This window comes from Geotrypetes seraphini, chromosome 16 (assembly GCF_902459505.1).
Source record: "Geotrypetes seraphini chromosome 16, aGeoSer1.1, whole genome shotgun sequence".
Taxonomy (NCBI): Eukaryota; Metazoa; Chordata; class Amphibia; order Gymnophiona; family Dermophiidae; genus Geotrypetes; species Geotrypetes seraphini.
Window position 1 is genome coordinate 48,094,562 of NC_047099.1, and position 15,623 is coordinate 48,110,184.

Below are 15,623 nucleotides of genomic sequence, written 5' to 3' on the forward strand. Positions count from 1 at the left end.
CATCCAACCTTCACTCCAATTTTAAGCTTGCGTGCTTTCAGAGAGTTGCATGGGATCGGGGATTATGGGAAGCCCATAGGGATGGAAGAAGTTGGTGTGGGATTCTAACCGGAGTGCAGTCAAAATCTCTTAGACACTGCAGAACTTGAGAGAGGCAGCTGGAGCACCAGAACGAAGCTTGGAACATTCATTGGTTGAATAACAGCCAAAAAACAACGGAAGGCTTTTGGGGTTGGGAGAAAACGAAGACTGCGAGGAAGTAAATATTTAACATTGACTCTTGCAAGTATGGGTGGGGACAGAGGAGGTTAATTGTGGCGACGGAATGGATCTTAGAGGGAAGGGGTTAGATTCCATTAGGGATGTGTGAAATTTCTGGCCCTGTACAATGCTCTACTTTAACCCTTGATTTGGCATCGTTACTCAGAAGCAACAAGTGTCTTCTATGGCTCTTATGGGAGATCTACATTTCCAAATGCCTGTTTACTTGGCACTGTTGCTCTCGTTCAACATCGAGTAGCATAAAGCAGCCATTTCACCATCTGCCTAACTTTCAAGATCCTCCATGGTATTCTTACCCCTTTAATTCCTCCATCTTGGAATGCTGCGAGACCTGACATCACTAGATCTATCCAAAAGCTCAAATTATCTTTCCCCTCACTAAAAGGCATTACCTACATTGGAAAACTAGGGAAATCTCTTCACTTCAAAACTACAGAGCTCTGGAATAATTTCCCTGCGCAACCTGGGCTCTTGCCAACTATTACGAAGACACCTGAAAACTTGGCTATTTTCAAAAATGTAAATTTCTGCTTCCCCCTACCACCAACTCCCAATGTACTTCTCTTTTAATTTTTGTAAACTGTGTCGAGCTTTATATTTATAGAGAAGATGCAGTATATAAGCTTAAGGTTTAGTTTGAAGGGTTAACGTTTTAAATGGCTTGGCTCCCGGTTATCCGTCTACCTCAATCTCATTCCCTTGACAGAAGGCTTCGGCCTTAAGAAAATCAACCTCTGCATTTTCCTTCCTTCAAATCAGTTCATTACAAGAAAATTGAATTGTCTTTTTCCTATCAAGCTGTTCAGATCTAGAATAATTTACCACCATTGATTACACAATTATCCTCTTATCTGGTATTACACATAAGCAGCAACAATCCTATTTTGCTTCAAAAGTCTCGGTAGTAGCTCCATAGTTTAGTTCTTGATCGTGTACATTGATTAAAATTATTTTCTCATTATCTTAAATTAAACTAAACCTTAAGTTTATATACCGCATCCTCTCCACGGAAGTGGAGCTCAGCATGGTTTACAAGAACTTAAAATATAAGAAGAGAAAGGAAAAGGTTTACATGAGCTTATATATAGAATGGAAGAGTAAGATTCCAACTGGCACAACTGGGTAACCCTTTCCGGGACCACTTACCGTGCTCTTGCCCCTTTATCTACTAAACCTATCTCCTATTCCCGCAAGGCTCCCTGGTATTTTCCATACCACAGGGAATTGAAGCAGAAATGTCGAGCCCTGGAGCATAAATGGAAAAAATCAAAATCCCCTTCTGACAGACAATCCTGGAGAGACAATATCAAGTTCTATAACACTGTATTAAAAAAAGCAAGGAAGAATTTCTATGGAATAAAATCCCCCCTCCCCCCCCCTTCTTTTTACTAAACCATGATAGCGGTTTTTAGCGCAGGGAGCCACGCTGAATGCCCCATGCTGCTCTCAACACTCACCACAGAAGAATAGAGGGACCACTCTAAGGCTGTCCACTGGTCCCAAATCATTTCAGAAAAAGCACAAACGGTTCTGTGCTTTCTTTCATCTCTTCTGACTGCTGCTCTTCCTGGGGATTCTATCAGCTGATTGAACACAGCTTTCCCTGTCCGGGCTCTTGTCCAGCAGCAGAAGGGGGAAGCCATCGGCGCGATGCAGCACAGCCCTGACGTGGTCACCAGCGGTGGATTGATGCCGGCATTGGAGGATCTCCTGTGGCCTGCCCTCTCTCCTTCTCCTCGGCAGACTTGCACTCCTGCAGCTGCGTTGTTGGGACACATCGAAGGGAAACTAGACTTCACTTCAGGGGTCTGCTGTCGGCAGCGCCTGGCCTTGCCTATCCGGTGACTGGTGTCATGGTGGTCTTCATTGGTGTGGTTCCTGGACCTGCTTCTTTGGTGGCGGCCAGTTGACCTAGTTCTGCAGACTGAACTTACTATCAAGCCGCCTCAGAGACTTTTCTATCTCTTAAAGTTGTTTTATCTTAAATTTTTTATCTTCTTTCATCATTTCTATTTCTTTGATTTTTGATCTTATAAATGTATTACATATTTTTATTTTAATCAGGTACTTAAAAGCACATTAAAATGCCACCCGTACAAAGACGCATTTGAGTCCTAGATAGGATAATTCATCTATCATTAATCCCAGGCTCAAATACCTAATTTTAACCAGACCTTATGTATAGGTCACAACCTCCCCTATCCTCTTTTTAGGCTTAGCCATATTTATAAAACATTCTTCATCACCCTCCTGATGAAATGTACTCTTACTTTCTTCACCCCTCTTCCCTTTTGTATCGCTAATTACTTGTGTACATACATTGTATGTTTATTTGTATAAATTGTTTTCTTTTTGTCTCCTAATTTTAAATTGTCATACGCATTGAAGTATTTGATATTGCGTGTACAACAAACTTTTAATAAACTTGAAACTACTTTAGCTAGATTGTGAGCTTTTGGGACAGATAGGGTCGTTTTTCTCAAGTACCTAATTTCATTTTAGTTTGATACATTGTAAACCGCTTAGGTCAGTAAAATGCAGGAGCGGTAGATCAAATCTTAAATAAACATTAACATAGGAACTCTACGAGCATCGGGAACAGAACAGGGCATACAGCACAGCTCCCTGCGCTAATAACCGCTATCGTGATTTAGTAAAAGGATATCACAAACCACTTTGGACCCAATTGTTGGAGACATATATAAATGCAAAGATCATGTTAAAAACGGCAACGACGCAGCCAGGACACAGAGATCACCGTATAATTTTGCACAAAGTTGATGCTTAATGTCTGGCAGTCGCTGGGGAAGAAGCTGGAAGATTCTCCTGCAGCCTTCCCGCAAGGCAGTCATGAACGAGTCTTGGCAGTGGATCAGTGCCAGGATTTATTTACAGGCCTAGAGCAGGTACAGCAAATAAGGTCAGAAGATTTGCAATAAATATCTCTGGTTAATACTATCTTTGAAAATTAAAAAGTCAAATGGCTGCCATCCATAATAAAAATCTGTTTACGATTTTAAAACCATATACAGAAATGGCACTCAAGAGACTTCTAATGTTCAATCCAATAAGATAATTTTTTTATGTATCAGGAAAGCAAAGATACGAATGGACGAAAAAAATAGTTCACACAGTAAAGTGGGGAGACAAGACATTTTTAGATATATCAGTGATAGGAAGAAGTACAAAAGTGGCATTGTGAGACTCAAAGGTGAAGGGGAGGAATATGCAGAAGCTGAATTGCTTAACAAATATTTCTGTTCTGTGTTCACGGCTGAAGCGTCGGGAGCGGGACCGCAGAAGACAAACACGAATAGGAATGGAGTAGTGGTAGACCCTGATCGATTTACAGAGGGTTGTGTTCGTGAGGAGTTAGCTAAATTAAAGGTAGACAAAGCGATGGGGCTGGATGGTGTACATCCGAGGGTCTTGAAGGAACTTAGGGAAGTTCTGGTGACTCTGCTGACTGACCTTTTCAATGCTTCTCTAGAGCCGGGAATGGTACCGGAAGACTGGAGAAGGGCGGATGTGGTCCCTCTACACAAAAGTGGAAGTAAGGAAGAAGTAGGGAATTACAGGCCGGTAAGTCTGACTTCTGTGGTAAGCAAATGAATGGAAACACTTTGAAAACAGAGAATGGTCAAGTTTCTGGAATTCTGTGGATTACAGGACCGGAGGCAACATGGATTCACTAGAGGTGGGTCTTGTCAGACAAATATGAGCAATTTCTTTGACTGGGTTACCAGAGAATTGGGTAGAGGGACTGCGCTAGATGTGGTGTATTTAGATTTTAGCAAAGCCTTTAACAGTGTTCCACACAGACGTCTAATAAATAAACTGAGTACCCTCAGGATGGGTCCCAAAGTGACAGGCTGGGTCAAGAACTGGTTGAGTGGAAGGCGACAGAGGGTTGTGATCAATGGAGATCGCTCTGAGGAAAAGGAAGTTATCAGTGGTGTGCCTCAAGGTTCTGCTCTTGGGCCTGTTCTTTTTAACATTTTTATAAGCGATATTGCTGATGGGCTGTCAGGTAATATTTGCCTCTTTGCAGATGATACCAAAATCTGTAATAGACATCCCAGATGGTGTGAATAACATGAAGAAAGACCTAGCGAAGCTTGAAGAATGGTCTGAAATTTGGCAGCTAAAATTTAATGCTAAGAAATGCATTTGGGCTCCAAGAACTCAATGGAACGGTACCGTTTAGGGGGTGAAGAACTTGCGTGCACGACAGAAGAGCGGGACTTGAGTGTTATTGTATATGATGATCTTATGGTAGCCAAACCTCTGATGAGACCTCATTTAGAATATTGTGTACAATTCTGGAGGCCACACCTTCAAAAAGATATAAAAAGGATGGCGTTGGTCCAGATGAAGGCTACTAAAACGATGCGTGGTCTTCGTCATAAGGCGTATGGGGACAGACTTAAAGATCTCAATATGTATACTTTAGAGGAAAGACAGGACAGGGGAGATATGATAGAGATGTTTAAATACCTAGGTGGCATAAATAAGCATGAGCCGAGATGAAGTTAAGAGGGTATAGACTCAGGAGTAATCTACGGAAATACTTTTTTACTGAAAGGGTGGTAGATGCATGGAACAGTCTCCCGGAAAAGGTGGTGCAGACCAAGATTGTGTCTGATTTCAAGGAAGTATGGGATAGACACGTGGGATCTCTTAGAAAGAGGAAGAGATAATGGTTACTGCGGATGGGCAGACTAGATGGGCCATTTGGCCTTTCTCTGCCATAATGTTTCTATGTTACCTCTAGGACTGGAGGGTTCAGGGGATGGATACAGGGATACAGAGCTTGTCACCTTTAGGACTGGAGGGTTCAGGGGATGGACACAGAAATACAGAGGCTGATGTATACATAAGGGAAGGTCACACTTGCTGTTGCCACTTGTTCTATAGGAAGTTTGAGGTACCATTCAGGCCACTCTAAGTACTGCTGTTTGTTCTCCATTCTCTCTCCTTACATCCTTCCTTACCAGTTCTGGTCATCATGCAAGCTGTTCATAGAAACATGACGGCAAATAAAGGCCAAATGGCCCATCTTGCTGCCCATCCACAGTAACCATTATCTCTTTCTCTCTCTCTCTCTCTCTCAGAGATCCCACGTGTCTATCCCAGGCCCTCTTGAATTCAAACACAGGCTCTGTTTCCACCACCTCTTCTGGGAGACTGTTCCACGCATCTACCACCCTTTCTGTAAAAAAGTATTTCCTTAGATTACTCCGGAGCCTATCACCTCTTAACTTCATCCTATGCCCTCTCATTGCAGCGTTTCCTTTCAAATGAAAGAGACTCGACTCATGCGCATTTACATTACGTAGGTATTTAAACGTCTGTATCATATCTCCCCTCCCGCCTTTCCTCCAAAGTATACAGATTGCGATCTTTCAGTCTGTCCCCATACGTCTTATGACAAAGACCACACACCATTTTAGTAGCCTTCCTCTTGACCGACTCCATCCTTTGTTCACCGTCCATCCAACTGTGCCTTCAGGGCTTGGAACAGCCTTCTCAAAGCTGTGACCTGTTACACCCCCTTCACCCCCCCCAGTTAAATCCTACCTAAAAACCTACACTTGGGGGTGCTGTGAAATCTTAAAAATTGTCTCTCTGGATCTTTGATCTTTATTTTTAATAAATTTCCTAATGCATCACATCCAATCTGTGAAATTATGAAGTAGGGACCGTCCTTTATAAATATCAGTATGTTCTGCATGAACTTAATAGCATGGTTAAGAACTGCCGTTTACAAGCAGAAGAAATCTCAGGAAAGGAAGAAAGACCTGATTGAGTGTACAAGACACGCCAAGGTCCTCTCTCTCCAGGCTCTTTTAAAAAAGAAAAGGAATATTTCCACTTCTGTCAGGGTTACAAGTTTCAGAAGGTTCTCGATAATAGTCCTTTTAATGCTGGAATGGAGCAGGAAGGAAAAGGGCACCGGCTGTGCCAAAGGCATTAATGGCCAGTCGCCCTTCTTCCAGCTCATTTCCCACATCCCTCACTCAATGCTTCTCGTTCTGAACAAAACAACAACAAAAAAACCCCAACAGACAAAGTCACATCCAGCTGGACGTTCCACACACTGGGGCCATAAACCATCCTGGGGACGCTGCCCCCCTCCCCTCTTCCTTGGATTCTTGTTAGTTGACCTATTTCATAGTTCCATGGACTCAGGGATACTCAAACCTTTTCCAAAGACTGTGGTCTGTTATCTCAGGCCAGGTTACGCTACACCAACCCTGCAGTTTTAGGTCACAAAGTCATCTTTACTTCCTAACAGCAGAAGCAAAGAAACCATCTATACAAGTCACCACTGATGTCGAGATGTCTTATTCAGTATGTTATCACACAGCTGAGAAAATTATTGCACCCTCACTAGGAATGTGTTTTTATATACATGTACTGAAAACGCAACAGCTGGACATCTTGAAACAAATGCCACCGATTAGCTGTGACCTCATCAGAGTGCACCTGTCAGCGATACTTTAATATTAAACACAGCCTGGACTTTGTGGTCCATTTTCCCGCTACAGTACAACAAAGTCTCTCTTCTACAAAGCAAACTGAGGACCCTGATGAACAGAAAGTCAGAGCCTGGGCCAGGGATAAGCAGCTGAAAAAATGAAGTTTTGCAAGAGGACTTTATCAGCCTTGTTCAAGGGCAATCACTCGTGTCCCCACAAATCTGCTACTGAGAAAAAAAATAAGAAACAAAAAGCGTGCAGGAGAGACAATGGGAGGCTTTCAGAAAATTCTTCAGCACGCGATTACAGCTTGTTCTGTACCAACTTCACATCTCCTGTCTCTTTACCAGAGAAAATAAGATTAGAAACAAGCAGTTTCTGCAAGAGACCTTCCAGGCACTAAAAGTTACACATGGGGGGGGCCACCTGTTTTAAGACTTCTGGAAAACCTCTATTATATGAAAAGAACAGGTGGCAGAAGCAGGGATTAGAACTCAGGCACTGGGAGATACAGGGACTGACCCTGAGGCCACTCAAGAGTCAAGGGCAGAGCCGGGGATTAAAATGGAAGCACAAAGAAATAAATCTAAGTCACACACACCGAGATGATCAAAACTTTTGTCTTTTTGATGTATTGTTCTAGAATAGAGAATGACATGGGGACAAATTTATCGGGGTGGGTTAGTGGAGTGGGCAGACTTGATGGGCTATGGCCCTTTTCTGCCGTCATCTTTCTATGTTTCTAAATTTTCCCCATCCTCGCAGGAACTCATTTTTCCGTCCCGTCAAATTCTTTGCCCGTCTGTGCCACATTCCTGCGAGCTCCGTCCTCATCTACACAAGCCTCAAACACTTTAAAATCGTAAGTGTCCGAGGCTTGTGCGGTTAAGGCAGAGCTTGCAAGAATGGGACAGGGACAGGGACAGCGACAAACCTCGCGGGGGACAGGGAAATTGAGTTCCTGCGGGCACCGGGATAAATTTGTCCCCGTGTCATTCTCTGGAAATCAAAGTGTAGTAAAAGTGAGCCAAGTATAGGACAACCAAGCCATTGTGACATCACTGATGAGGTTGGCTTCTCCTATTGGTGGAATGAGGCATTATGATGTCACAATACCAGCTCTGATTTTCAGAGGCTGAAGCTTTTCACTTTCAAATCATAAGTGTCCGAGACTTGTGCGATTAAGGCAGAGCTTACAGGAATGGGACAGGACAGGGAAACTGAGTTCTTGTGGGGATGGGAACGTGTCATTCTCTAGTCTAGATTCCAGCCCTCATCTTACACACTATATAATTTGAGATGGTGAAATGAGAGACACACCAACATATCCTGTTTCTGCACTTCCCCACCTAAAAAAAATTCCCTTTTTTTTTTTAACTGGTGGTAGGAGGTTATTTAGCATGAGAGAGCAGTGGCCGTTTCAGAATGCCAGGCATTCACCTGAACAAAACCAAATTAGCACTGAGCTGCCTTCATCACTGCATCAGACATCTGAGTTTTGACAGCCCCCTCCTTGGCTTTGACAGTTGGGTTCATTTGCCTGCAGCTACAAAGAGAGCTTTATAGCCTTGCTCAACTGCATGCCATCGCTCACAGCTCCTGCTAAGACCCAAGCACCCCCCCCTCGCTTTGCTAAACAGCCCTGGCAAAACTGAGAATCACCTTGGAAAAGATTCCTCTGGCTCTCTCCAACTGTCTCCACCTCCTTCTTCTCTCCCCACCCCAGGTTTTTCAGCAAACGTCGCTTGAGCTTTCTCTGAGCCCTGAGTGAAACCCAGAAGACTCGGTCGTATCACTCTCCCGGTGAAGACATCTGAATCCGTCCTCTCCTGGTGGTCTTGCCAAAGACCAAGCTGCTCTGCATACATCCCTTTTATAACAGGTACTTATCAATCCATTCGCCAACTGATATTGGCAGGGTCTTTCCGCCTCTCTCTTTCCAGGCTAGCTCCTTGGAAAAGCAGACACACTTGATTCCATCTACTTGGTGCTCAACTTTCCTATGGATTTTCCACCCATGTTTTAATCTTGATGGAGAACTTTGAGAGGCTTTGGGTGCTAGGGGGTCTGAGCCCAGAATCTGAGGCTCCTTAAAATTGCTTTTGTGGATGCAGCTAAAATTCAAGAAACACCAAGGTGGTTGGGTAGAGGCAAAGCTCATTGTAGCTTCAGCTGCAGGTTTCTGAAGGATCCCTCTTCTCAGGCAATGCTTCTGCTTTTTAAACTTTACTTAGCAATGTAGGGAGTAATAGTTCCCCCATCTGCTGATTATGGTTAGTTTCTGGTCTACATCTGGAAATGTTTACTAATTTTATTAACTATTACCTTGTAAAGTACATACACTATCATCCCACCTCCTGCTATCATTCCTCGCCCTGTATCCCCTCTACTCTCCAGTAAGAACATCATCCTATGCTCCCTACACCCCAGTAATAACTATCACCCCAACCCTCCTATCGCTCCTCACCCTAAGTCCTGAATATCAGCATACAATAACGTACTAAGAGCTCTTCCCCCTGATGAACAAGGGCACCTGGGTGAGCTCCGAGGATCAAGTGAATACTTGAGAAATCAGCTTGCATTTCCAGAAGTAAATCTAGACTAAATCTTAAGAACATAACAGCAGCCATACTGGGTCAGACCAAAGGTCCATCTAGCCCAGTCTCCGTTTCCAACAGTGGCCCATCCAGGTCACAATACCTGGCGCAAACCCAAATAGTAGCAAGATTCCATGCAACTGATCCCGGGACAAGCAGTGGCTTCCCCCATGTCTGTCTCAATAACAGACTATGGACTTTTCTTCCAGGAACTTGTCCAAGCCTTTCTTGAACCCAGTTACACTAACTGCTGTAACCACCTTCTCTGGCAACGAGTTCCAGAACTATTCTTTGTGTACATAAGAATTGCTGCTGCTGGGTCAGACCAATGGCCCATCCTGCCCAGCCTTCCGCTCACGCGGCGGCCCCAAGGTCAAGACCAGTGCTCCAAATGAGTCCAGTCTCACCAGTTTAGCATGAACTTGTCCAACTTTGTCTTGAAACCCTGGAGGGTGTTATCCCCTATAACAGACTCCGGAAGAGCGTTCCAGTTTTCTACCACTCTCTGTTTCTTTTAAAAGTATTCCAATGTAATTTCATGGAGTGTCCCCTGGCTTTCGTATCATGAGGAACAAAATTTAGTTTGGAAGATTAGTTCATAGAGTGCCAAATCTCTGTGGAAGTGCTCTGTAAAATTCATGTCCAGCTTTCTGATTCAATACAAAATGGTATGGTCTAGAAGGGGATCCATGTAGCACACTAGAACACAATAAGAAAGGCAGCATCCGATAAACTGTTGGATAGAAATGTACCCAACCACTGGTCATTACTTTTGGGGCATCTGTTTGCACACATTTTTATCCAATTTTTAAAGACATTTTCTACTTCAGATTCTTCTGCAACATGTAAACAGCCTTCAACTCATAACCCTACTCCCTCTGCTCACCACCCTAGCCAGCAGTTTAACCCTCCCCTCTAACTGTAACCCCTATTCTGGCATCCTGTTTGTCTGGATTGTTTAGATTGCAAGCTCACTCGAGTAGGGACTGTCTTCTCTGTGACTCTGTACAGCGCTGCATATATCTGGTAGCGTTACAGGAAATCATTCATAGTAGTGTGAAGAGTTTCAGTCTTTGAGAAGAAGAGCTGAGATTGTGATGTCATAATGCCTCATTCCACCAATAAGAGACAACCTCATCAGTGATGTCACAGTGGCTCAATTGTCCTGTACTCCCCTCTGCCCTCCAACCCAGCCAGCAGTTTAACCCTTCGCCTTAACTGGATCCATTACATCCTGTTTAGACTGTAAGCTCTTTGGAGCAGGGACTGTCTTCTTTGTGACTATGTACAGCGCAGCGTGTGTCTGATAGCGCTATAGAAATAATTCATAATAGTAGTAGATTATCCAGTCTCAGGTTACCACAGCCACACTATCCCTCTGCCTTGCATCGGTTTTTCAATACTGCTGTTCCTCCCAGCTTTTCTGAGTCCTGTCTTCCTGTTTTTTCAGTACAAATGGCAGATCATATGGATACAGAAGGTGAGACATCACAAGTTGTGAACTCCTCTGTGGAAGATGAAACCAGCAGGCTCCCTGAAGCGGGAAAAGAGGCCTCTGAAGCCACACCAGTGATGCAGGAAGAAGTTGCTGAGAAAGAAAAAGTAATCAATGAATACAGAGCAGGTACTGATACAGATGAGAGAGGAGAGCATCCAGGCATGTCAGACAGCCTGCATGGTGACAACCGGGAGTCCTCCACAGTAAAGGAAGGTGAGCTTCAAGTGAGTAAGGGTGAATACGTCTCAGAAGACCATCTGGAGGCTCCTGAAACAATTTTTAAGGAAGCACAAACTACTGAACACACGCAACATGAAACTCTTGAGCAGGGGAGTCAGGCTACGTGGTTTACAGATTGTCATGCAGACAAGCATGGGAATGTGCAGGAAGGAAAGGAATCAGCGAAGACCAATCACGAAGATGACAAGAAAGAAGAAACAGAGACCAAAAAATGTCCAGGAGATGATACCACCCCCTACCTTACTAAGAATGAAGCACTCAATATTAAATCTGAAAGAGACGACAGCTATCTTGAAATGAAAGAGTTGTGCCAAGAAGCTCCTACTGTAGCTCCAGAAAACCTTACCACAACTGAAAACAACTCTACTCTTTCCCAAGAAGCCTCCACCCACCAACACCCTACTATGCCTCAAGACAATCCCATTATAACCCAGGAAATTCCTACCATACCTCCAGAAGACCTTACCACACAAGACCCTACTGCAACCGAAGAAAATCCTACTCTATCCCAAGAAGCCACCACCCACCAACACCCTACTGTGCCTCAAGATGACCCCACTACAACCCAAGAAATTCCTACCATACCTCCAGAAGACCTTACCACACAAGACCCTACTGCAACTGAAAACAACCCTACTCTATCCCAAGAAGCCACCATATCCCAAGCCAACTCTACCAAGATTCAAGAAGGCCATGCTATATCCCATAAACCTGCAGAAGATTCCAACACACAAAACCCTACTGCAATAGATGATTTGACTGCATCTCAAGCGATCACATGCCAAGAAGGCAACTCAGATACCACAGAGGTGGACTCCACTTTTTTGGAAAAAGCACAGCACGGAGGCACTAGTTTTAGTCCACCAGAGGGAACTGAAGAGAGTACTCAACCCCTTGGAAGGGGGCTGCAACATTCCGAAGACTACAACACAACAGCTGAAGGCACCACCAGAGGCCCATCCCCATTAGACATCACCACTGAGCTCTCTCTCAGCAGTTCACAGCACGTGCCCAAGATCCAGGCATGTCCTGAAGAAAGCCACCCTCCTTCAGAGAGCATCACAGACGTTCTCCTTGGAGACTCGGCACAGCAAAAACTGCACAGTGCCAGCGAACAAGATCAGCAGGCTAGCATGGGTGAAGAGCCACAGGAGGCACACCAGTCTTCCAACTGTTTACATGTCCCAGAAGAAAATACCACTGCGAAGTGCTGCGAGATGAAATGTGTGGAAAGCTCAGAAGCTCAGAATGAAGAAACCGTGAACAGCAAGGATGCAGAAGGGCTCCAAAGCACAGAAGAACCAATGGAGGAGAAGGTAAGATTTGTTTGGGAGGGTTTTGTACATTATATTTATTGATGAAAAATATTCAATGCAACAGAACAAAACAGATATATGAAAACAGTATGGAGAGAGAGCAGAACAAATAGATTGTTTTCATGTTTCTGTCCCCTCCCCAAGCTCGAGTACAGCTCCCAACCAGCCAGAAAATCCAGACAAACAGCATAGTTACAATCAAGACAATATGGTAAGATTTGTTTTTAACAAAGAAGCAAGGTAGGATGTGCCTCCCACTGAACAGAACACAGAGCTATAAGTTTGCAACACATTCCCCTATAACGCAAGTTCTAAACCCTGTCTGCTAAAAGACCACATTCTTGGAGATCACACCTAGTCTAGATTTTGAACTTGGTGCACTGTGGTATCGGTATTCCCAGCTCCTTCACGTGAACTCGGTGGCTGCTGGGCTACCCGAGTCTCTGTGCAAGAACCAAGTGTCACTTATCATCTCTGCGCAGTTTTCTCACCCATACCAAAATTACTTTTTCCAGCATGCAGGATTCCAGAAGGAAAGCCAGTTCTGGATCCACCTCCTGTGAGAAAATTCCTAGAATGCATTAACGTGGGAGCTGAAAAGCCATATCAGCTCGCTGCTTCCTTATTCCTCTACTGTGAACCCCCTAACCCATCCCTAAAATCTCTGCTGCAGGCAGCCATGATCAGAAACATAGAAACATGATGGCAGATAAAGGCCAAATAAACCATTCGCAGTAACCATTCTCTCTTCCTCTCTCTAACAGATCCCACGTTTTCTTGAAATCAGACAGTCTCTGTCTCCGCCACCTCTTCGGGGAGACTGATCTACACATCTACCACTTTCTGTAATCACATCGGTACACCTTTCTTACAAAAATGCAAACCAGATTCTAGGTCTTAGGTGTACTATGCGACATTGTGCTAAACACGTCTGCCTTCAGCAATGGGAGAAACAGGAGGGAAAAATCTGCTTAAAGATCTCTCAGCGTTATCTTTTTAAGTACACTCCGACAGTACATGCAGCAACAGGCTTGAAGGCACAATAAATGGAGAGTTCCTACCCAAGAGAGCTTAAAAGGCAAAATGCTGAACTCTTACCTGCTTCTGTTATAAGGCAACTGCCCCTCCTTCCTGTAGGCAGATATCGTTTGGTCTGAAAATTCTTCCTTTTATAAACACCAACCGAACAGGCAGTTCCTGTACAAGTGCAGCACTGTCTAGCTCAGTGGCTCCCAACCCTGTCCTGGAGGACCACCAGGCCAATTGGGTTTTCAGACTAGCCCTAATGCATAGGCATGAGAGAGATTTGCATATAAAGGAAGTGACAGGCATGCAAATCTGCTCCATGCATACTCATTAGGGGTAGCCTGAAAACCCAATTGGCCTGGTGGTCCTCCAGGACAGGGTTGGGGACCACTGCTCTAGATCTCATGCATTTTGCACGCTCTGCGTTTCACTGGAGTCTCCCCTGGCATTTACGACCGCCGGGCCTCATTCGTTTTTCTAGAGCCTCCTCTGTTGCAGTGGCGTAGCGAGGGCGAGAGGTGCCTGGGACGGTGGCCCTCACCTGCACACGCTCCTTCCCTGCCCCCTCCTGCCGCACGCACGCCACTTTCCTTCCCCTGTAACGTTCCTGGCGTGAGCAGCAACTCCAAAGCTGCTGTCGCGCCAGCTCTTCCTCTGACGTCACTTTGTAGGCACAGGTCCAGGAAGCAACGTTGGAGGAAGAGCCAGTGCTGACGCAATAGCAGGTTAGGGGTTGATGGAACATTAGAGGTGTGGGGGAAGGGAAGCCGTGCACATGCGCCGGGGGGGGGGAGGGGGGCAGAGAGGATAGGCGCCTGTGCCCCCCCCCCCATTCCTATGCCACTGCTCTGTTATTTTCGTTTGCCTGTTTTGAGAGGTCACCGAGCTGTTCCTCTATTTCTCTCAAAGGCACCGGAAAGAAAGCGTCAAGACCAGCCTTGCGGAAACAACTACCCAGGCCCAGTCCACCTTTACGAAAACACGAGAACTGCCATTGAGATTTTTGACTCCTGTTTTTCTTTCTTTCAGCAGGATGGGTCCGAGATGTGACGTGAGGATCCAGGCATTTAACACGACAGCAGCACTGCAAAGACCAAACCGTGGCTTTAACGGTAATACTGCTGCAGTCACAAGAGAATTCGGAAACTAGACACAGCTTTCTGTAGAAGCATCAACACTAATTAAACTAACAAACCCCGTTTGCCTTGTCATATAAGTTTCTGAGCATTTCCTGTTCCTTAAAGGAAAACTTTAGAGTCAGGGCCTGGTCAATCTTCCATCATCTTATAATTTAGTTTATTATACTTGAAGACCAAACTCTCTCAGCGGTTTACTTTTTTAAAAAAACCCCACTGGAAAGGAACTACATAAATAAAAGCCCAAAGCCCACCCCTAAAAACATACCCTTCAAAATTCCAATCGATTACGGCACTCCTAGCCCAGATTACATCAAGGGTGGGGAAATCAGAAATCTCTCTGGTTTAAAAATGCCAGTGCAATGTATTTCTAAATATTAGAATACGTCCTAATAATGTCCTTGCCTAGGGTTACCAGATGTTTCAGAAAACCAAGACATGTCCTCTTTTTAGAGGACTGGACTTTCCAAAACCCAGCAGTTATGTCCGGATTTTGGAAAGTTCCAAGCTCCAGCCATGTCTGGAGGGCCTCCAAGTGTGCGCGGATGACGTCACACGCATCCGTGCATGCTCAGAGGCCCTCAAGATGCGGCCTGAAGCTCAGGGAAGAAGAGATGAGGGGGGGTTGGGGGGGAGCTGGGGGCAGAATGGGTCCCAGGTTTTTACATTGCTAAATACGGTAATTCTACCCTTGCCTCATACAATTCATGGTTAAAGGCCTTCAGGAAAGGCAATCATTTGCCTGCAGAGAGTGAGTTCCTGCTCACAAGGGATGCCATTTCTATGGTCAGGGAGGAGAGAAACCGTTACTCATAACCCTGAACTACGCACTGCTCTCCAGTATGTTATTCCAAAAAATAAATTGTAACCCTGTAACCAAAGTGTGTGATTGAATGTCCTTACAAGCTTCCTAAAGCAACAAAAATCTTTCAATAAAGTTTCTTTTTCATCTTTTCATGTGGTCTCTGATTTTGGTGGGGTCAAGTGGACTCAGTTGGAAAAAGAGGGAAGGGAAGAAAGGATGGCATGCTGATCCGCCAGATCCT

The 15,623-nt window shown here is 44.7% G+C and overlaps 1 protein-coding gene across 2 annotated transcripts; it reads left to right on the top strand.

Annotated features, from left to right (window-relative positions):
- Positions 1–8,501: 8,501 nt before the first annotated feature.
- Positions 8,502–15,532, top strand: LOC117349898 (enolase-phosphatase E1-like). Of its 2 annotated transcripts, none has more exons than XM_033923592.1 (3): positions 8,502–8,646; positions 10,812–12,415; positions 14,471–15,532. In XM_033923592.1, exons 2-3 carry the CDS (start codon positions 10,817–10,819, stop codon positions 14,489–14,491), a joined length of 1,620 nt encoding a protein of 539 aa, XP_033779483.1. In that variant the 5' UTR covers positions 8,502–8,646; positions 10,812–10,816; the 3' UTR covers positions 14,492–15,532. The 2 variants fall into 2 exon arrangements, with proteins under 2 accessions (XP_033779483.1, XP_033779484.1); XM_033923593.1 differs by having other exon boundaries at positions 14,474–15,532.
- The last annotated feature ends 91 nt before the right edge of the window (positions 15,533–15,623 follow it).

Excerpts from the sequence above, each read along its gene's own strand:
- LOC117349898 (XM_033923592.1), top strand. The coding sequence starts at position 10,817 with ATGGCAGATCATATGGATACAGAAGGTGAGACATCACAAGTTGTGAAC. Across the intron at positions 12,416-14,470 it reads AAGAACCAATGGAGGAGAAG|CAGGATGGGTCCGAGATGTG; the intron begins GTAAGATTTGTT and ends TCTTTCTTTCAG.